The sequence below is a fragment of the Silurus aristotelis genome (genome assembly GCF_946808225.1).
Source record: "Silurus aristotelis genome assembly, chromosome: 27".
Classification (NCBI taxonomy): Eukaryota; Metazoa; Chordata; class Actinopteri; order Siluriformes; family Siluridae; genus Silurus; species Silurus aristotelis.
In genome coordinates, this window is record NC_139600.1 from 3,476,549 (window position 1) to 3,499,799 (window position 23,251).

A 23,251-nucleotide genomic window follows, 5' to 3' on the forward strand; every position below is an offset into this window, starting at 1 on the left:
AATAATCGGGTTATACGCCATACGTGATTCCGTACCTCGGGGCCGGTACTGTTTCGTTTGGGCTGCCGGGTTGCCAGATTGACGACCTCCGATCAGTCATCCAAGTCTAATCGAAGCAGAATAATCACTGTGAATGAAACCGAAACGAAGAGAGAAAGAGCGAGAGAAAGGGGAATTAAAGAAAAGAGCGTGCAATGGGTTAGCAATGGGGTAGCGGATGGTGCGCGATCTGGCAACCCTGCGGGACGAACTCTTGCGCGTCACTGCTGCAGAGCGCAGCGGCGTGACGTCAACGCACCGGAGCGCGCACGGGCTTCGGCTCCACGGGAGGAAAATACCGGGAGGACAGAGCGACAGAGGTGAGAAAAGAAAAACCCCTTTCCTAACGTCACCGACCCCCGTTTTATTTTTTAACCCCCTTTCCCCATTTCCCTTCTTATGTTTTTCCGACAATGGCGTATTTTCTTATGGACGCGCCCGAGAGCGCGCTGGATGCGCGTCCTCCACGGTGCGCGCTTTCCGGTACACCGGGATTATTATAGAGGAGCGCGAGCCGCACCGGAGGAGAGGAAAGGGGAGGGGGGGAGAAGAGATGGAGAAATGGTGCAAAACTGGCTGGCATAACCATCACCACCATAATATAATCATCTCCATAATCACCATCATAATCATCATCACCAGGCACTGGGGTTGGATATTATGATGAGCCCTTTATATAAACGTGTCCGGATCCAGTTGCTAAAGGATGCAACGCATGAATCAAAGGCTCTTGGACCAGACATAGAAAAAAAAAAAAATCAGTATGTGATTTGCATCTTAGTGAGATGGAGTCTTCATCTTCACACTGTCGGCACTGCACGGTTTGACTGATTTAATCGATGTGTATCGGCGTATCGGTCCGATAATTGTGTACACAAACTGATCTGGGTTACAGCAGCTTTGTAGCCAATAAGGAGTGCAGAATGAAAGAGATTATATTGACCTTGTTGTCATTTGTGCACCCTGGGAGTAAATGTATATGTGTGTAATCTGGAAAATCCCATACAAATGCACCCTAGATGCAGGAACTAGAAAAGCATGTGTTTCTACCGTCATGATTTCTTTGTTCATGAGATGGAGAAATATCCTAAACCCGATCGGATTGGACGTTTTCATAAGAAAGAAAACCCTATGCGGTATAAAGTTCTTCTCAGGTCATCGGTCCAAAGGTCTCCTATGAAAACGTTCAAAATTGAGCTCGAGGTAGAGTGACAAGATTTTCTGCTCGTTACAATATTTTCAGTTATCATGGACACCATATATTATTTGAGCTGGAAATAGCAGTGCTATCTAACATGACCCATGTGCGTTCCTAGAAATCTGACGATCTCAGAAATGAGCTAATTTGCATATCGGACTTCATCTGCAAATCGGATATCAATCGATCTACAATCAATCGGGTTTCAATGGGCTCTAATATTGCTAATAGTCTAATAGTAGTATTTAATTTTGCACAGTCTGTTATCCATAGCTTCATCCTTCATCAAAAGAAAATCTCGAATGGAAGATCTTGACTAGATTTTGACACTATATGGATTATACTATAAGGTTTGTGGACACCATGAGCATCTTTTTGAACATCCCATTCCACATCGAGTTCCCATTTGCTCTTAAAATAATAGAATATATTAGAAAAACCTCCATTCTCTTTTGGGAAGATGTTCTACTCTATTTAATGTAGATTTGTGTGAGTTGTTCAGCCACAGTGGTGCTAGTAAAGCCAGGTATTGATGTAGGTGAAGTGAGGAGGCCTGGGGTGGGGTAATGTTTCAATTCATCCAATGGTGCTCAATAGGGTTAAGAGCAAAGCTCTATAGAATGAAAACTTCCTTTCCAACCCATGTGTCTTTATGGATTTATGCATTTGCTGGAACAGGTTTGGGTCTCCTAGTTCTAATGAAAGGAGAATTTCATGCTACTTCATCCACAGACGTTCTATATAATTGTGTCTCTTCGTTTGTGGTGGAGCTGCATATGTTTGGAAATGTCAGGTGTCTCAAAAGGTTTGTCCATAAAGTGTATTATAAAAAATAAATATGAGAAATTACCAACCATTGACGAGGTTCCTGTCTATCATTCACTACGTTCCTATCAAGTTAAAGAACTAGTGAATCCTTCACGGTCATAATATATTTCGATCCCTAGCTCTCCATGTGATGATGTGGCTGCTGCACCTAAAGCTCATGAACTTCACATGTGACTCGGTACTATTTTTTGATTTCCTTCGATTCCTCACTTCTCCTTCCTTAACGCGAGTCTCTGACGGCATTGGGATAAACGTGTCACCAGACGTATCCGTAGAATTCGTATTGATCGCTGCAAGTTCGGGTGTCTTTAATGAGAAAGCCTGCTGATTATACGGTGCCATATTTGATCCTTTTCTGCTTCATGATCTTTTATTGGTTTTACTATCAGGTTCTACTATATGGCGTACTTTACATTCCACATCTTCATTCAATATCTTTATTTATTATCCACAAAAAGTGTTGGACACCCGCCATGGTGGTGCTGACCAAGGTGCTGAATGCAGATTGGTTATTTTGGTCTTTTGAGTTTAGAGCCGCAAATACGGAAGGGAATAGATCACTACATTTATTTATGATAATCTAACAGATACACACTCATACACTCACGGATCACCACGAGACGAAAATATTGCCCCGAAATAAGCCAATTTAGCAATATTATATGTACATACTATTGACCCCATATGATGTTTCTTTACTTTTTTGTTCTCTACACTCATGTTATGCAACACTTCTCATTCTTGGACAATAGCAGGACCCATGTGTTTTTCTGCGCTCATAGCGGGGTTGAATTCTATACTTTATTTTGCGCAGGTTGCTAGATTTTGTGAAGATTTGTGGAGATTCGTTTAGCTACAAGGTGCAAGTGAAGTCAGGTACTGATGTAGGTGAGCTGAGGAGGTCTGGTGCAGTAATGTTCCAATTCATCCCAATGGTGTTTAATTGGTTTTTTAGCTCTATAGCAGGACATCTTTCACTTTAAACCGTTGCATATCTTCATGGACGTTTGGGTCTCCCAGTTCAAGCAAAGTTGATGCTAGCTTATCTAAAGACATCCTATACAAATGTGTGCCTCCAACTTTTGTAAAGAGAAACAAATAAATAGTCTGTAAATGGCTTCTTGTTTCATTTACATAATCCCCACCGCCTTTTTGGTTGCATAATTTTGGCCCACCTATTCTACCTCTATCTATGGCCTCTAACTCTTCCAAATCATGGTTTAAAATAATGTTGGACATCTTCCCAACTTTGTCCTACAAACATTTCCAATTGTTCAAACAATTTTCATGGTTTTTTTATTCACAAATAAATTAACAAACTCTAGTGCATACAGTTCGGATCACTACAGCAGTTACTGTATCGTCAGACAATTTCGATCGTTTTTAAAAGAATATTTACGCCCCATTCAGGTTCCTTTGCCCTGTCCGATGGGTAATTACAGTGCAGTTGGCAATACTAATTTTTGGCTCGCAGCACTGTTCTCTGTTAGCGCTGGAGGTTTGAGCATGAGCTGTGGATAATGAAAGATAACTGGTTTAATGGAAAAGCCCTGAGATCGATAGGAGCCGGTGTAATGGGGAGATACGGTAGTCCCGTCCTCAGAGACACTGTTTTTAGCCCCAGTCCATTAGGAAAGAAGAGAAAACAAGAGATCGTGTTTAACTTTTGGGAAATCCGGATGTGACTTGCTGATGCCCCTATAATTTGTTTGCCACTTTTAAAGAAAGAAAAAAAAAAGGAATTAATATATGGAATAACACAATTTTACATCTGACATTTTTTCTAGCTGGATTATCTAGTGGGTTGTTTTGCATAATCAACTGTGATTGGTCGAGGCAGCGAAAGATAGTTTTAGGACAAATATGGAACTAACAGTTAGTTTTGATTGTTGTGGTGATAATTTACATTAACTAGGGTAGAATGGATTTATTGTGCAGGTTTTATAGCTAGTTTCCGGGTACTGTGTTGTCATATTTAAATAATTTGCATATCAAATGTGATTTGTTTAGGCTGCAAAAACTATTTTGTGACATCACAATACAGAACTAATAAAACGGTTTTGATTTTTGTGCTAATTACTGACAGTAACCAGGTTAGATAGATAGATTTGCTGTTTATATGGCTAGTTTCTAGTTACTATAATGTCATCTATAAATAATTTGCATATTGATTGTGATTGTATCCAAATCACTAGTTTAAAATCGGTGTTAAAGTACCAGAACAATTTTTGACCCATTTTGTTATTTACTCAGAGGTTTGCCGAGTAAATTTGCTAAACTAAATTGCATATTCTCAAGATAATTGCTACCCGGGTACTATGTTCACTCGGAATGATTTGCATAGCAACAAGTAACATTGAGTTGTGATGCTGTAATTCCTTTGCAAATCAAAGCAAAGTAACATAGCATGTAGCATAGTTTGGACAAAAATATTGTGGATCGTGGTAATAACTAACATTTTTAGGTTGAAGCAGTTTAAGGCTGAAAGTTACTGGGCAGTTATGAGTTATGACACCTGGTTTGTGACATCAGAGTGTAAAAGTACCATAACAACCATTTGAGTGACCTCTGAAATTAGCTGGTTTAGCTAGGTAGATAGCTTTGCCTGCAGGTTTAGCTAAAATGCTTTCAGTTGTTGTAGGTAAGAATTTGCATATTGAATGTGATTGGTCATAGGTGTTTAAATTATACAATGTGATGTCAAACATATACAGTATGTCATGATATTGGCAGAATAATCAAAACTATTTTGTGAGCAAGTTAGTTTGCAGGCTATGTGTTGCTCTAATTTATTAGCATACCAAAGCAGCTACGCATATTTTGTGACATCACAAACTGAACTCATGCATTATTAGCAATGCTAATATTACATAGTTTTTCATTTTTTCATTTTAGGCTGTGAATTTAGCATACGCATTTAAAAATTGTAAAAAATAATTGCTCTTTTTTTATTAGCTCTGATGCTAAACCATTAGCACTCCATTTTCCTCGCTAGCAAGTGAGGCTTTATACGAAGTCGACCTTCACTTTTTCCTGGGGCCTAATTAACTATTAGCCTAGCGGTATATCCGAGTCCTTCACAACCGTCCTGTTTTTTTAACCTTCTTTTGGTTTTCACACTCATATCGTAAACCTGTCACATGTGACTCATCCGATTAGCGGATCTCGTCTCGTCTCATCTTGTCTCATCTGCGGTACGCAGTCATGTCCAGTATCCATAGCAACAGCAGGCGTCCATCACCTGTGCCCTAGAGTCCTGATGCGAATAAGAAATCAGACTGTTTCTCCTTCTACCCCTCTCACATCAAATTTCTGGGAGGGATTTTTCTTCTAGGTGAAGAAATCATTTGAAAAGATGAACGAGTAATATTTTCTGGAGCGATAGATTTGAATATTACAAGATGAAGGATTGGGACTTTTTCAGCCATATGTAGTTCCTCCCCAGACTGTTGCCACAAACTTGAAGGCACACAATTGTATAGAAAGTCTTTGGATGCAGTAGCATGAAATATGATTTGCATGGGTTGGAGAGGAAAATATCCTGCTTTTGAGCTTCAACCCTATTGAACTGGATGAATGTGAACGCTGACCGCAAACCAGGCCTCCTCCCCTACATCAGTACCTGAGTTTACTAACACCCTTGTGGTTAAATTAATCTCACAAATCTCCACAAAATCTAGTGGAACATCTTCCCAGAAGAGTGGAGGTTACTTTAACAGCAAATGAGGACTAAATGTGGAAGGGAACTACAAAATCCCAAGAGGTACGAGGTGGTATCAAAATGTTTTGAGATGGTTTTAATGGTGTAACTGGTGTTATTCTGATCACCTGCGTTACCACGTCTGCGATTTCATCACTGACAGCAAGTTAGAACAAAGAGCAAACATGAAAAATTCTGCGTGAAACTGGGCAAATCTGCCACAGAGACGTTCGACGTGACATACGTTTGACATACGGCGATGCTGCAACGGGTCCTTCCAGGTGTTTTTAAAGGCTTCAAGAGCGGAAAAACATCAATGGAAGATGAAGAGAGATCAGGAAGATCTACAACGAGCTCAACCCCCTCGAAAAACGTCGAAACCGTTCGTGAATGATGATCTTCAGAGAACGATCTACACAATCTCTATTCCGCACCCACCCTACTCGCCAGATTTGGCTCCTGCGGACTTCACGCGCTTTCCAAAGATGAAGATCCAGCTCAAAGGTCGCCGTTTTGACACCGTTGCAGAGATCCTGCTCAGAACCTAGAAGGTGCTTGAAAAAATTTTTTATTCCAGGACACGTTCCAGTGCCAGAACGCTGGGAGCGCTGTATTGCTGTGCAAGGTTACTATTTTGAATGTATAAGTGTGGAAATGTAGATGAATGTAGTACTTTCTTGTAAACAGAGCTCGTCTCGAAACCTTTTGATACCACCTTGTATCATTTCTCTTGGTTTTTCCGTCTCCAATTCAATGTCAGAGTCAGAGGTGAGAGCAGCAAGAAAAAACTCCCTGAGACTTAATAAGATAGAAACCTTGAAAGGAACCAGTCCTCATCCTCAACACCAAATGTCTATTCATTATAGTTCCATCCTTGTTGAGGTCATGAACTGTTCACTGATGGAGATTTTATGGAGATTACAGTCCAAATCCAAACCCTTAGGTTCGTTAGAGACCTTTACATGAAAAACATTCTCTTGTCTCGTATCTTTACTTCACTCACGTAAAAAGCAGGAAAATATTTAGCCATTTCAGAATGTCAAGACTTCAAGCCAATTTCGTTCCCAGCCTCAGATTAAGATTTTGAAGGATGTTGAGAGAAGGACAAGGATTTGTGGAGGCACAAAAGGCCAAATGAAAGACCAAGATCAGTCCTAAACAGTCCATGTGAAAATATGCAGTAAATGAGCATATTAGCGAACGCGTGCTCTGATTTAACTAGTTTATGTATTTGTATGGGAGATGAAGTGTCTCTATGGTAACCGAGCATTATCCTGGCCCTCGACAGTGTCGAATATGGCCTTGTTTTTTTGGTTTTTTTTAAAGAAAGAGTGTCCTTAGAGGCGCATTCTTCTCATGAGGGCTTTCATTGTTGAAATTTCAGGTTTTAGGATGGAAATTATGAATCTGGGTGGGGCAGGTGCTGCGTTTTGTAGATGTTTGTTTTCTGTGTGGGTGAGTGTCAGTTGATTTCTTGCTTTGTACTGTGTTCAGATGTTTAGTGTTTAAACAGCTTGATTAATTACAAACATACAGTCGGCTATGTGTGCAGCAGGCTGCTCATAGTCACGCCAGGAGAACAGATTTCCTTAACATCCAATATAAAGACAAAAATATCAAGACTCCTTGTGCTATGGAGTTCAAACCCTTTAAAACACCTTTGGGACGAATGTGGTGGGCAACTGAGGCATCCTCACATCGCCTACCTGACTTTACTAACATCTTTGCGGCTGAATGAATCTCCAAATTCTCCACAAACACACTCCAACATCTGGTGGAACATCTTCCCAGAAGAGAAAGGTGGAGGTTATTATAAGAGCAAATGGGCACCAATGTGAAATGGGATGTTCAGATAGCACATAGAATCTTATTTTTAGGTGTCCATTATCTTTTGCCCATATAGTTTTTGTATTTTACATCCTAAATCACATTTGGAGGTCAAAACTTTTCTGATTTTTTTTTTTTTTTTTGGTTGGCAGAAGCTACCAAAAATGGGATATTTATAGCAGATGGGCAAAAAGTTAAATAAATTTTTATTCCCCTGAAGCCATAATTATAAGAATTACTATTTTTGAAATGTGCATTATGGTTTCCATAGCACTGTGTATATGTGGGCTTTGCTAATATGCCTTTGCTCTGGTTTCTGTTTTGGCTTTATTTCTACCACTACCATTTGTCTGGTTGCTTACACATTGTGTTCAAATCTTTTCGCAAGATAGTTGGGTGGTATTACTTCCTGATTAGTCAGTTGATTTATACCCATAGTGTTTTCGTTTGTGCTTCATTTTTATGTCCGAACCATGTTGCTGGATTCCGTTTTCCTGGTTTTGATTTTTGCGCATACCTTGCAATAATAGATTGTTGGATTGCCCACAACAAACCTCATCATATCATGTTTTTTTAACACCAAATACTGAGTATAACAATCAACCCCAACCCCAAAGCCTTCTAACCCTAACCCTTACCTCTAATCCATTTCCTAACTTCAAGCCTAACCACAACCGTAACCCTAACTTTAAGCCTCTAACCCTAATCTTAACCCTTAACCCAAAACCTAGCCCTAACCTAACCCCTAAATTCAACCCAGAACAAAATTTCAGCCTTCCAAGCCTAACCCTTTACCTTAACCCTAACCCCCAAACCTATCCCCCAGCTAAAGAAGTAGCAGATAATGTTTCCTTATACAATCATTATTATTTTAATTTTTTAGTCTTCCAAATGTTACAAGATGCAGGCCACTAGCCTTTGGGGTTTCTCTTCGCATTCAGGTCAGGTTTGACGTTTTTTTTTTGCTTTCTCAATATTTCTTGATATCGGTGTTGTACAGATAGTGTAACTGTAGTATTCAGTATGGGTACTTGGCTAAGGTAAGATTTAATAAATTCTTTGAAAAGACAGGAGTAATTGGGCATTTAAAGCTGCCCCCTTGCTATGGTGATACTGGAGACTGTACTGTTTCAGCTTTTTAAGTGAACCCAAAGTTCACTTAATTGAAAAGCCAACTTGCTAAATAAAAAAAGGACGAAAGGAAGCATGTCTTCCTTGCACAAGAGATGGTGGGACTAGACGGGCAATAGTTGAGGACCATGGGTAGCGTGATGCATTGTGAGGTGAGATAAGTCCTGTTAGGTAGAGGGGTCCGTTCCATTTTTAACTTTGTAAGTGAGCATTAGCATTTGAAAGCTGATGTAGCAGCTACAGGAAGCCAGTGGTTGGAGAGTAACAGTGGGGTGGTGTGGGAGAAAACAAGTCATGTGGCTGCATATTGGATTTAATGTTGAAGTAGTCCAATCTTGAGATGATGAGGGACTGAACAAGCACCTGTGTAGCCTGTAGGCAAATTCTACTAATATTGTAAAGTAGAAATCGATATTAGCATGAAGTAAAGGTCAGTTGACTGTCCATGGTTACCCCAAGGTTGCATGCAGAAATCAAAAATGAGAGTGGACTACTGCAACTTTCTGCTGGAAGTTCTTCCTCTGAACGCTATTCATCCACTGCAAATGATCCAAAAATCATTCATATTCATATTGGTGGTAATTTAAGGGAGAACTTTGCATTTTTCTCTGGAGGAAATCTGCATAAAAGCTTCAAGTGGTTCAGGGTCATGTCTATATAGTCTTAGTATGAACCTTCTTGACAGATTTGATCGTTATATAGGCCACCAAGGGGATTTTAATCATGGTAACCTTGAAGAGCGTATGATTGATGGCATACTTAACCTCCCATTGAGCCAGTGAGAGTAGACCATCCTTGTCTGGCTGGTTTGTTGTTAAATAAATTGAGCAGTGTCGTTACAAACAGAAGATTATATGTGCGTGATGAGTTGTTCAACATAGTCCCATATATATACAAACTCAAATTCAAGTTATATAAGATTATTTTGTGAATGCAGACCATGCACTTAACCTATAGACATTAAAATTAACTGTGCTACTATAAAAGTAGAAAGAATTTACCAGGGCTAGTGTTTGGAAAGTTTTGGGGTAGCCTGGCCTCCCGATCAAGACTTGAGTGGAACCAGAAGGCAGAGGAATAAGGGAAATGATTGGTAAAGATCTATCCAATTTATCCTTACCCCCTACCTCTGATGGAGTTCTCTTCAATTGGAGACCACTCTGTGCAGCTGGTGATGGTTCTACCTCAATAGCCCAAAGATCCCTGAAGTGACTGAGCAATTTATGAACTTTGAGGATGGATTTGGACTGTAATTAATATCAACAGTCTACTACAATTCAACTTCATAGAAACGTCAAGGAAATAAAATAGGAAGATGAAACTTCAGAAAAGATCGTAAGCTTCATTATTTAGGACCATTGCAAGTTAAGGTTATGGTTGGGAATGGGGTTTGTGTTAGCAGCTTTTCTTTTAATTTTAGGAAAAAAAAAGAGAAATTTGTCTAAAAACATGCCGCGTCCACACTTGCGTTTTCAGTCATTTCCTTAAAATTGCTCATCCATACTAAAACATCTGAACTGCATGCACGAAGCTAAACATAAGACAATTCGACCTGCGTCATTTCTGCCTGGCGTTTATTTACTGTCTGGCTCTTTTGAAACATTGCGGCATATTAAAATTTATTAGTTTTGGAGAACATTTTAAAAAAGCTACATTTTCGTTGACTTGAAATACTATCTTGTTGTGGATGGAAGGCAAAAACAGGGAGAAAAATCTGCACAAAAACATATCAGTCTTATTTGTTGGAAAGTGTCACAAGAAGCGGTTTAATATCCCAAAGATATCTGACTCCGAATCATTTCTTGTTGTGTTTTATTTTCAAATTAATTTGTGCTAATATTGTATGTTTTTTCTCCTAGGTTTAAATGCAAAGGATGTGTAAGAAAATACATCAAAAGCAACCAGGACCCAAACTATAAGGGTGTATCATCAGCATTGTGTCAAAAATCCGAAGGCGAAATGTGTTTTTCCAGCATGTGGTTGAACTCCAGTATCCTCCATGAACCTAAGATGAGTAGAGGTCTCTGGTGCCCAGCCTGTTCAAGGCGGCGCCCAGTGGCCTGAACTTGGCATGGCCTCTCTGGACCTGCCGTATCGCTGCCCTCGCTGTGGGGAGCACAAACGTTTCCGGAGCCTGTCATCGCTGCGTGCCCACCTGGAGTACAATCACACCTACGAGACTCTGTACGTGCTTTCCAAGTCCAACAGCGTATGTGACGCTACCGCCCTGCTCCCTCTGGTGGCCGACAGCGCCCTGGCTGCCGAATCCCGCTTCCCTTGCTCGGGTGACGAACTCGGACTTGCCACGACATCATCCGCCGGCGCCCGCTACCTTCCCAATGTGGAGTTCCCACTAGGAGAAATCCTGGTGAAGAAAGCCATGAGCTCAATAGACCCCAGTGCCATGGAAGCTGCTTACGAGGAAGGCTTGGCACGCCTTAGGGCTAGGGCCTTCGAAAGGCTGGAGCTAGACGAGAGACTGGAGAAGCTGTCAGAAGAGGTGGAGCAGAAGATTGCAGCACGTGTGGGGCGCCTGCAGACCGAGCTGGAGAGGAAGAGTTCGGAACTGGAGAAAGCCAAGATGGAGAGTGAAAGGCTTAGTCAGGAGAAGCAGGAGTTGGAGGACAAGGCCTCAGAGCTGTCACGCCAGGTCGACGTGTCGGTGGAGATGCTAGCCAGTCTCAAGCAAGACTTGGTCAACAAGGAGCAGGAGCTCACGCACAAACAGCAGTAAGCTCTTGAATATTTCGTTTTGTTCGTGCAGCTTTGGTGTTTATACTTTTATGACAAAGGTTTGTGGACAACTGACCATTGCATTCCTCTAGAATTTAGTCCCCTATATGTGATTCCACTAGATTTTTGAGTGTCCTTGTGGAGATTTAAGTGAGGTGATATAGGTCGAGGCGAGGAGGCCTTAAGTGCAGTGTGAGCTTCAGTTGATCCCAAAGGTGTTTTGGTAGGCTTCAGGACAGAGCTCTATAGTAGGCCACTTAAGATGTTTTACTCCAACCTATATAAACCATATATTAATGGAGCTGGCTTTGTGTACAAGAGCACTGTCCTACTGTAACAGTTTTGGGTGTCCTAGTTTAAGTTGAAGTGGCCAAACAGTTTGGCAAGAATATAGCGACATTTGGCTGAAAAAGTGGGGTGTCCTTATATGTTTGTCCATACATATATACATATGTATACGGTTGACACACATAATGTCCATAAATATACTATGGCAACTTGGAAGCCTGAGGCTTGCTGGTGCTATGAGAGAAAATACTTTGGGGTTTCACTTTTCTTGCAGACTGTTAATGCAGTCTAATTTGCGCCTGGCCAAACCATGAACTTCAAGCCAAAGCTGTTATAATGAAATTTGCTTGGGTTTAATAAAGTCCACTGCATCCTGAAGGCATTTTGCAGGGCCATCAGTTCCATCCATCCAATGAAGATACACTTTGTAGTTCAGGCTTTTTGGGGTTTTTTTTGTATGTACAATATGTTGAGAGTCTCCATCCTTATTAATATGTGTAGAATACGACAATTGAGTTAGACATAAAAAATCTTTACGTACATTATGTGGGCTTGAATGCTTATGTCTGTAAATGAGACAGTACACAAAGCCAGTAAATTCAATTATGCACCTGGGCAAGAAAAATTAAGTCTGCCATTTCCACTTGACATTTGACTGCAGACATCGGTCCAATGTTGCACAATCCTTTTCTAAACTCATCAAACAAAGGGCATTTGCGTTTAAAGCATTATGTATTGGTGCTTGAGAGCTTTGTAGAAAGATAGTAACCTCCACTCTTCTGGGAAGATGTTCCACTAGAGTTTTGTTTTGTTCTTGTGAGGGAGATTTGTGTGATATTCATTTATCCACAAGGGCATTAGTAGGTATCCACTCAGGTACTGATGTGGGTGACATGACAAGGTCTGGGGTACATGGGGTTTTAGAAGCGAGGTTTATCGTACATCATTGTGAGGTCTGTAGTAGTGCTGAAGCTTCCTCAAGGGTCATGTGGTGCACTTGCTAGCCATGTGGGACTCACACTGAAGTACAGTCACACCACAAGTCCTCTGGTGGCAGCGTTCCAATTCATTTGGGACGATATTGAGATTCGATTTCTTTCTCACTTCAGCTGGTGTGAATGCGATGATGATGCAGCAGATTTAGCATGCTAATTCCTCTAGTTCTGCAGCTGTCTAACGCTCATGCTAATGCTTTTGAATAATAGTTAGCATTAGAGAGAAAGTGTGGGTTCTGGTTTTAAGGAGAAAAGCTCCTGATTGTGAGCTTCTAGTGTGGTCATTTTTGTGTATTTTCCCAGTTCAATACTATTTTCCTGAGATTCGACATGATGGCAAATTGTGTGATTTCGTGCAATTTTTACAGGAAAGAAACGCAAAAGTAGAAACCGTTTTGGCCAAAAGTCTTGTAAACGTCGTTGTAAGTGTATCTGCGAATAAATATATTTCTTCTCATCTGTCAACCACTGTGGAATGATTAAACAGCTATTAATCAAAGGATGTGAATTTTTTTGTTAATGTATGCCTTCTTAATAGCCCAGTAGTAAGCAAGCCGCAATCTGATTGGTTAAAGCAGCAGCTTTATGGCAACATGAATTTAAATTAGAGGACGGCTGCAGTGTTCACATTGATAAACAACAGCAGTTTTTAACCCCAGCAACATGTGATGTGACAGATGAAATCTGACTGGATAGAAACTCAAACCTAAACTTACACTCGATGTAAATGTATGAAATGAAGAGAATAGACTTTTGGGAATTATTGAATCAATATTCATGGACAAAAATATATTAAAACGTAAGTCAATGATTCTGATTCTGTTTAGGCCACCAGAGAAGGCCTTTCTGACCCTTATGGCCTGCCACTGAAAGTATATATAACATACATCACATGATATAACCTCAAATGGATAAAACAAAAAAAAACATGTCATTCTTTGGCAAATAAAATTGTATTAGGTTGTGTGGTAGAAAACAAACCCACTCAATAACCACAATCACACCACCCTGTTGTCGATTTTATTTTTCTAAATAGATCGTTTTTCTTTTTAGTTTCATCCCTTGGGCCTAAAATAGCAAAAAAAAAAAAAAAAATGTAATTTCACCATACGTTCTGCATAAGATCTTATTCCAACAGAAGAACGTTAATAATCACGCCGTTTTTTTAGCAGCGTGCAGTACATCACCACCCATACACACACAGGAACACAAATACAGCTCATTCACCCTGTGTGCTTTCCATTTTTCTAATCGCTGCCAGCTCCGTTCCTCTCCCTACTTTATTTCCTCTCGTCTTTTCCGTCTCGCCTCTAATTAGCCTACCGACTCTGGGGGGACTGTGTTTTGCTAACAGACTCCGCCACCACTGTTATTACTACGACCGAGACCCTGCTAGCTTTTTGTTCATCCTTCATTCTTTCTCTTTCATGCATCTAATTGGAGCAGGGTGTGTAACAGTCCATTGTGTTTGGGCTGATCGGGGGGAAAAAAAAGCCTTGTTGGCATGCTGGAGTTTTCCGAATTTCCTTTTTTTTTTTTATGACCTTTTTTTGCTGAATTGCAAATTTTCTTTGTTCCATAATGCTATGCTTTTTGAACATCCCCTTCTATATTTAGTCCCCATTTAAATACTAAGACTGCTGGCTAACTGAAAGTTATAATGTTGGGACATATAGAAGGATATGGTTCAGGGTAAAACAGGTGTTATGCCCCTTTCACTTCCACGTTCCCCAAGGTCGCACCGTATAAAATCTGGACTCAATCATTTAAACTATATGAATGGATACCACATATATAAACAGGGTTATTTGATCAAATGTATTTGCTGATATTTTCCCACAGGGAATTTTTAATTATTATCCTTTCAATCAATTATGATTTAATTAAATGTGTGCATATTAATGACAAATTAAATATGTCTCTAAATATCAACAGCTGTTCAATTAAAAAAAAAAAGTGCATCAGATGCAAGTTGTCATTTGTATGGTGATACATCGTTTTTAACATATTTGCGATTTCTTTTTAATATAATAATCTTAGATGGGATTTACCTTTATTATTTAGAAAGTGACTGAAAATTTGTGACCAATATGTTCTACGTAGATTGATTTCTCCTCGATAAACCTCGGAGACCGAGGCGTGTCCTGAGAGTCACATAGAATACAGATTAACATGGCAGAGGTAGAGCTGCATATATACTGTAATATATATATATATATATATATATATATATATATATATATATATATATATATATATATATATATATATATATATATATATATTTATGTATTAGTATATAGTATGTGCTTTCTAAACTTACTATTCCACATTTAGTCCTCATTTTCATAAGCACCACTCTTTTAAGATGTTGTGGAGATTCATCAGCTATAAGGGTGTTAGTGAAGTCAGGTACTGATGTAGGTGAGGTGACGAGGCCTGGGGTGCAGTCAGCATTCACATTCATCACAAAGGTCTTCAATAGGGTCGAGATCAGTGTTGAAGTTGCACATCAACATCTTTCGACCAATCAGAATCCTAGAATTGGGTTCTAGGATTCTTTTTTGTTCTCATAAGAAGTGCTTGGTAGGTTGCAAATAAACCCAAATACCTGCGTGTGTGTGTGTGTGTGTGTGTGTGAGAGAGAGAGAGAGAGAGAGAGAGAGAGAGAGAGAGAGAGAGAGAGAGAGAGAGAGAGAGAGAGAGAGAGAGAGCGAGTGAGGCAGAGAGCCAGAAACACATTTGATGTCATGTACTCGGCATCACCCATTGTGACTTGGAGGCAAGAAAACTTACAGGCAGGAGCACACAACACACACACACACACACACACACACACACACACATACACACACACATACACATAGCTTAAATCTGTATTTCATCACAAGTTCACACACATAACAGCATCTCACACACACACACACACACACACACACACACACACACACTGCCAGGTAGGATTGTTTTGCCATTCTCACTTATATGATATGAATGTGTGGGAGGTTTTTTTTCTCCTAACAGTCGAAATGCAGCAGATCATCGCCTCCTCTTGCCTGGAATTAACAGTATTACAGTCGAAGGCACACGTACAGATAATGAACATTTTTAGAATTTAATAGTAATCAGGATCTTTAGAAAGTCTGGAATCAATTATTAGGCTTTCTCTGCTGAATCACTGAATTACGTTTTAATCTATTTATGTCCATTAATGTTTATTAAATTATTCCCAATTGCCCTAATTTTATTATTATTATTATTATTATTATTATTATTATTATTATTATTATTATTATTATTATTATTATTATTATATTAAATTATTCCTAATGCCATGAGGACAGCTGAGGATAGAGCTACCAGTAGGGGGAAAAAGAGGAAGACCAAGGAGGAGGTTTATGGATGTGGTGAGTAAAGACATGCAGGTAGTTGGTGTGACAGAGGCAGATGTAGAGGACAGGGGGGTGTGGAGACGGATGATCTGCTGTGGCGCCCCCTAATGGGAGAAGCTGAAAAAAGAAAAAGAAGAAGAAGCCATAAGGACAGCAGAAATAAAGAACTTGGCCTCTTGGCCTCCATGTTGCTTGTCGGCTGTTGCTTTAACCAATCAGATTGCGATTTGCTCACTATGGGGCCCTCTAGCAGGTGTCCAATAACATCACTAACATTTTCACATGATTTAATTGGATTGCCAAAAAGCGCACAAATCAGAGATTCGCAAAAATGCATCTGTAGCAAACTGCACAAGCTCAAATATATCCGTGCGGATTTAATAGATGTTTTTTCATTTCACAATAACCGACTGAGGAGAAGAAATCGATTTAAAACGCAGATACACTTAAAAGGACATTTACGGTCTTTTCAAGAAAAGCTGGACGTCGGTTTCCTTGGTTTCGAATTCCCAGTAAAACTGTAATGGACTGAAAATGACCAATCAGAAGTCAAAATTGAATTTCCTTTCTTAAATACACAATGTCTGCCTTTTTCAGCCATATGTGCTTTTGATCAAAACTTCTCCCACAAAGTTGGAGGTACGCAATTGTAAAAGATGCCTTTGGACCTATTCCTGAATGCACAAAGCCAGCTCCATTAAGATATGAATTCCATGGGTTGAAAGATATGGAAGATCTCCTGCTATAGATCTCTAACCCTGTTGAACATCTTTGGGATTAATTGAAACATCAGCTTAGGTCTTCTCACCTCACCTACATCAGCACTTGACTTTATTAACGTGGGTTTAACTTTATTAACTTGATTTAAGTGGTTGAATGAGCACAAATCGCTCTTGAATCTAGTGGAACATCTCCCCAGAAGAGTGGAGCTTATTATAACAGCAAATGTAGACTCAATGTGGAATGGGATTTTTAATAAAACAATGACCATCATGGTCTAAGTTAGTCGGTCAGAAAATACAGATTGTGTGTGCGCGTGTGTGTGTGTGTGTGTGTGTGTGTGTGTGTGTAGGAACCGCTGGTTGTAAACGGCAGCACAGCGTGCTGATTCTAAGCAGATACATCTCCTCAACAGAGATAACAGAGGCGGTGCGTCTCTGGGGTTTTGTAGAATGCCACATCGCACAAACAAGCGCACAAGAATCCAAAGAAAAAAAAAAGAGGGCACAGAGAGAAAGAGAAAACAGAAACGATTCCACATCTCTGTCCTCTTTTAGTCAGCGATGTGCCGAAGTCAGACACGGCAAAAACGAGCGTCTGCGGTTTAGTTCATAATGTGGATAAGGATGTGATGCTCTTTTAAACCCCCCCCCAAAAAAGGTTAAGGTAAAAAATTTAAGGTCAATCATTTTTCATTGAAGCAAAAAAATCTAATTTTTTTTTCACTTTTTTTTTACATTTTATAAATATATTAAAAAAAAAAAGTCTATTCTCTTCATTTCATAGCTTTTCTCTCGGTTCTGCTGCTTCGAGTAATATATGTTTGTTAGAGTTTTTATCCAATCAGATTTCAGCCATCACATCACATGGTGCACATGTCAAAGAAATCCGCCTTGAGGCTTTCAACAGTGCGAGCACCTGCAGCTTTAAATACATGATACTGTTTTTTTTAACCAATAAAATTGCGACTTGACGATGCTGGGGCCGTCTAGCAAGGCGTCCGATAGCGTCAACATTTTCATGTCTTTGATTGGGCGGTCAAAGCGCACACTAGTCGGAGTTCACCAGCCGCATCTGTTGCAAACTGCGCAAGCTCAAATGTATTGGTGTGGATTTAATAGCTGTTTCTTCATTCCACAATGATGGGGGTGCAGTTGCGGCTCCAGTGAAAGGAGATGTGTTTATTGTGCATATTAAGTTTCTTGCTTTAGTAACGACATTCATTCTCACTGTATGAAATTCCTGTCTGTGATGCAATGCTTTGTTCTACTGCGTTTCTCTATAATACTGATGGTTTCCGTAGACGTGGCGTCATAATGATAGTGATAAGAGGTGGATTGTTCCAGGTAGGACACCACTGAAGGTCTGAGGGTGAAATGCATGGGCTGCGACCGCTTTTCAGAAGAGTGGAGTTTATTATACTAGCAAATAGGGACTAAATGTGGAATGGGATGTTCAAAAAGGTGGTCAGGTGTCCACAAACTCCCTTTGTAAGTGTGTTAAGTGTTCCCTAATGGTCACTGTCATGACTAGTGGGTGTAAACGTGAATATGCTCAAACTAGAGCGATATGACAATCTGGGACGTAGGAATTAAAGATGCATGGGGACGATGACGCGAGGAAGCGGTTCCAGGTTGCCATGTCCTCGGCTCACCGACATGCTGTGCTGCATATCTGCAGGGAGGTGGCTCAGATCGACCAGTTCCTGCAGGACACGGCAGCACGCGAAGCCAGCGCCAAAGTGCGTCTGCAGCAGTTCATCGAGGAGCTTCTTGAGCGAGCAGACCGAGCCGAGAAACAGCTCCAGATCATCAGCAGCTGTGGAACCACGCCGAACGGGAGCCTCGGTCACTGCAGCCTGCAGGCGTCCAAATCCAACGGCCGACAGGTAAACCGAAAAACCTTCAAGATTAGGTTTCTGAATAAGGGTTCATTCTTGCTCTGATCTGAAGCTGTAGTTATTTTTCGAACATCTACAAATGACCCACGATGCACTTTTTTACGATTATAGGTATTATTTTGAACAAGTTCTGATCTGTTCATCTCTTTAAAAGTTAAGACTTATTAGAGGTATTTGAGGATTGATCAATGACCTCCTCAAGTTGAATCCGTCTTCTCAACAGAATGTGTATTTTAGACATTTGACTTTGCTGTGACCTACACCCTGTTTAGAGCGATGAAAAAAATCTTAAACTGGTGATGGAGGTCAAATCATTCATTCAGATTTTAAACATTTAGACTCTTTCTCTTGAGACGTCGCACTTTTATCGCTATGTTTATAATTATAACTAATGTTTATAACTTATTTGTTTTGATATACTGTAGCGAACAAACAACAAATTAGTGTTCATTTAGTTTTTGTAATGAGGAAATTAGTCATTTTTGATTATTTTTTACTTGTTTTTTATAAAAAACATTTTTTTTAATGCGTTAAAAAATTATCGTTTTATATACACACACACACACACACACACACACACACACACACACACACACATATAAAATTACATTTGTTAAATAATTATAGTTATACAACTAAAGTTTATAGGACTGTGTTGAGACCTGAGATGTTGTATGGTTTAGAGACAGTGGCACTGAGTAAAAGACAGGAGTTGGAGCTGGAGGTAGCAGAGCTGAAGATGTTGAGGTTTTCGTTGGGAGTGACGACGATGGACAGGATTAGTAATGAGTTTTTTTTAGAGGGACAGCACATGTAGGACGTTTTGGAGACAAGGTGAGGGAGGTGTGATTGAGATGGTTTGGACATGTGCAAAGGAGAGACATGGGGTATATCGGTAGAAGAATGCTGAGAATGGAGCCACCAGTAAGGAGGAAGACCATGGAGGAGGTTTATGGATGTGGTGAGGGAAGACATGCAGGTAGTTGGTTTGAAAGAGGCAGATGTAGAGGACTGGGGGGTATGGAGACGGATGATCTGGTGTGGTGCCCCCTAATGGGAGCAGCTGAAAGGAGAAGAAGAATACAGCATATTGAAAAAAATATATATATAAAAACAAATAAAAAATAATGCATAAATACATTTTACAAATACATAAAATATGTAATACAATATTTTGTATAGTTCCTGCATTTATCTCAGACAGTTTAAAGGGGTTGCTGATTTGTTGTTTTCAGTCACGTAACGTCGACCATCTTCTCTGCGGTTTTTGCCCGCTAGTGTTAGCATTGCTGCAACAACACACCACATTTTCTAGCATCTAGTTTTGAAAAATGCCCACCACAATGAATCATGTCCCAGCATTCAGCCAGACAGTGAAGACATTCACATTAAACCTGTCTCACTAAAGCCTTGTTAGCATCCACTTGAGAAAGGCGTTAGAGTAACATAGACCTGACTCGCAGTCATAGTGCTCAGAAATGGCAGTGACCTATATTTCTCCTTCAACATGATAAAGGAATCAGCATTCAGCGGAGGCCACGCTGGGATCTGGAACAGGGTCGAAGTAGAACATGGGGAGGAAGATGAAGAGGAGGAGGCCTGAGAGAAATGTTCATTACCAGGGAAAAGTCAAAGAAAGCTAGCATGAAACATGTAGCACAGACCTTCAGAAATATAGTCCTTACTAACATTTCCCTGCATTAGAAAAGTCTGATTAGTATGATTAGAAAAAAATGCTAGCAAGTTACCTGTGAAGTGAGATAGCTAATCTGATACAGGCTGTGGTGCTATGTTAGGTAGCTAATCTGATACAGTCTGTGGTGCTACGCTAGGTAGCTAATCTGATACAGGCTGTGGTGCTAATAAGGTAGCTAATCTAATACAGGCTGTGGTGCTACGTTAGGTAGCTAATCTGATACAGGCTGTGGTACTAATAAGGTACCTAATCTGATACAGGCTGTGGTGCTAGGTTAGGGAGCTAATCTTATACAGGCTGTGGTGCTATGTTAGGTAGCTAATCTGATACAGGCTGTGGTGCTAGGTTAGAGAGCTAATCTTATACAGGCTGTGTGTGGTGCTATGCTAGGTAGCTAATCTGATACAGGTTGTGGTGCTACGTTAGGTAGCTAGTCTGATACAGTCTGTGGTGCTACGCTAGGTAGCTAATCTGATACAGGCTGTGGTGCTAATAAGGTAGCTAATCTAATACAGGCTGTGGTGCTACGTTAGGTAGCTAATCTGATACAGGCTGTGGTGCTAATAAGGTAGCTAATCTGATACAGGCTGTGGTGCTACGTTAGGTAGCTAATCTGATACAGGCTGTGATGCTAATAAGGTAGCTAATCTGATACAGGCTGTGGTGCGCGGTTAGGGAGCTAATCTTATACAGGCTGTGGTGCTACGTTAGTTAGCTAATCTGATACAGGTTGTGGTGCTATGTTAGGTAGCTAGTCTGATACAGTCTGTGGTGCTACGCTAGGTAGCTAATCTGATACAGGCTGTGGTGCTAATAAGATAGCTAATCTAATACAGGCTGTGGTGCTACGTTAGGTAGCTAATCTGATACAGGCTGTGGTGCTAATAAGGTAGCTAATTTGATACAGGCTGTGGTGCTAGGTTAGGGAGCTAATCTTATACAGGCTGTGGTGCTACGTTAGGGAGCTCATTTTATACAGGCTGTGGTGCTACGTTAGGTAGCTAATCTGATACAGGTTGTGGTGCTACGTTAGGTTGCTAGTCTGATACAGGCTGTGGTGCTAAGTGAGGTAGCTAATCTGATACAAGCTGTGGTGCTAAGTGAGGTAGCTAGTCTGATACAGGCGGTGGTAAGTGAGGTAGCTAGTCTAATACAGGCTGTGGTGTTACATTAGGTAGCTAATCTGATACAGGCTGTGGTGCTAAGTGAGGTAGCTAATCTGATACAGACTGTGGTGCTACGTAAGGTAGCTAGTCTGATACAGGCTGTGGTGTTAAGTGAGGTAGCAAATCTAATACAGGCTGTGGTGCTACGTTAGGTAGCTAATCTGATACAAGCTGTGGTGCTACGTTAGGTAGCTAGTCTGATACAGGCTGTGGTGCAAAGTGAGGTAGCTAGTCTGATACAGGCTGTGGTGCTACATTAGGTAGCTAATCTGATACAGGCTGTGGTGCTAAGTGAGGTAGCTAATCTGATACAGGCTGTGGTGCTACGTTAGGTAGCTAATCTAAAACAGGATTTGGTGCTACGTTAGGTAGCTAATCTTATATAGGCTGTTGTGTTACGTTAGGTAGCTAATCTGCTAGCAGTCACTTCAGCTATGTTATAGCTCATGTTTTCTCCACATAGCGTATATTTTTACCCGGTTGTTGAAACACGGCGTCTAAAATAGTTTTGGAGATGATTTTTGTTGCTTCAGTACAGGATGAGATGCTCGAGCACTCGAGCCTCAGCCGTGTCCCTCACCTTCACCACCACCCACACAATTTATTCACTCGAACTGCAAACTGTCAAATATTTCTCTCTTTTTATCGGTTTCTTTTTCTTAACTGTGTCCCTCTGTCTCTCACAATGTCTCTCACCTGTCTCTCTCTCTTTGTCTCTTTAACCTTTACTCACTGTCTCTCTTTTACTGTCTCACTCGCTCTCCCATTGTCTCTCACTGTCACTCGCTCACTTTCACTAACTGTCTCTCACGCTTTCTCTTACATTGTCTCTCTCACTGTCTCTCTACCCATCTCTCTCTGTCTCTCTTTACCCCATCTGTCTATCTTTGCCGTTTTTTCTGCTTCTTTTTGCTTCCTGTATACTCCTCCTCTCTGTCTCTTTTTGACCCTCTCCATCTCTTTCTGTGCCCTCACTGTCTCTCTCTTTAACTCTTCTTTGTATTTTACTTTCTCTCTTCACCCCCGTTTGTCTTTATTTACCCCTCTCTCTATCTCTCTTTGCCTCTGCCCCCCCCCCCCCCTCCTGACACAGAGGAACTCCAGTATCTCTGGCTCGAGGGGTGTGTACCAGGTCTCAGATCGGCGCTCGTCCCCCAGCACTGGGTGAGTCATGGCAGTGTGTGTGTGTGTGTGTGTGTGTGTGTGTGTGTGTGTGTGTGTGTGTGTGTGTGTGTGTGTGTGTGTGTGTAAGTCTGTAAATGACCATACATGGTTGTATTTCATTTCGTTTCAACCTCAAGAACCTACAGTACCCTAGATACACTGTTTGGCCAAAGGTATTTGGACACCCGACTTTTCCACCCATATGTGTTTTTTCTCCAAAATGTTCCCACAAACTTGGAGACACACAGTTTTATCTGCATTCTTGAATGCTGAAGCATGAAATTTTTCCTTCACTTGAACTAGGAGACTCAAACGTGTTCCAGCATGGCACAAAGTGCAATATAGGAGCTCCATGAAGATACAAGAGGTTGTCGTGGAGGATCTCCTGCTATAGAGCTCAATCCCAAGTGAGCACCTTTGGGATGAATGTAAAGGCTGACTGTACCCCAGGTCTCCTCACCTCACCTACATCAG

The 23,251-nt window shown here is 40.7% G+C and overlaps 1 protein-coding gene across 1 annotated transcript in view; it reads left to right on the forward strand.

Moving 5' to 3' along the window:
- Positions 1-347: 347 nt before the first annotated feature.
- Positions 348-23,251, forward strand: part of fbxo41 (F-box protein 41) — a 43,535-nt gene continuing 20,631 nt past the window's right edge. The window contains exons 1-4 of the mRNA XM_083532371.1: positions 348-1,242; positions 10,583-11,453; positions 18,532-18,739; positions 22,707-22,777. Coding sequence (XP_083388497.1) covers positions 10,795-11,453; positions 18,532-18,739; positions 22,707-22,777 — 938 coding nt within the window. The 5' untranslated portion in view covers positions 348-1,242; positions 10,583-10,794. The remainder of the gene's footprint in view (positions 1,243-10,582; positions 11,454-18,531; positions 18,740-22,706; positions 22,778-23,251) is intronic.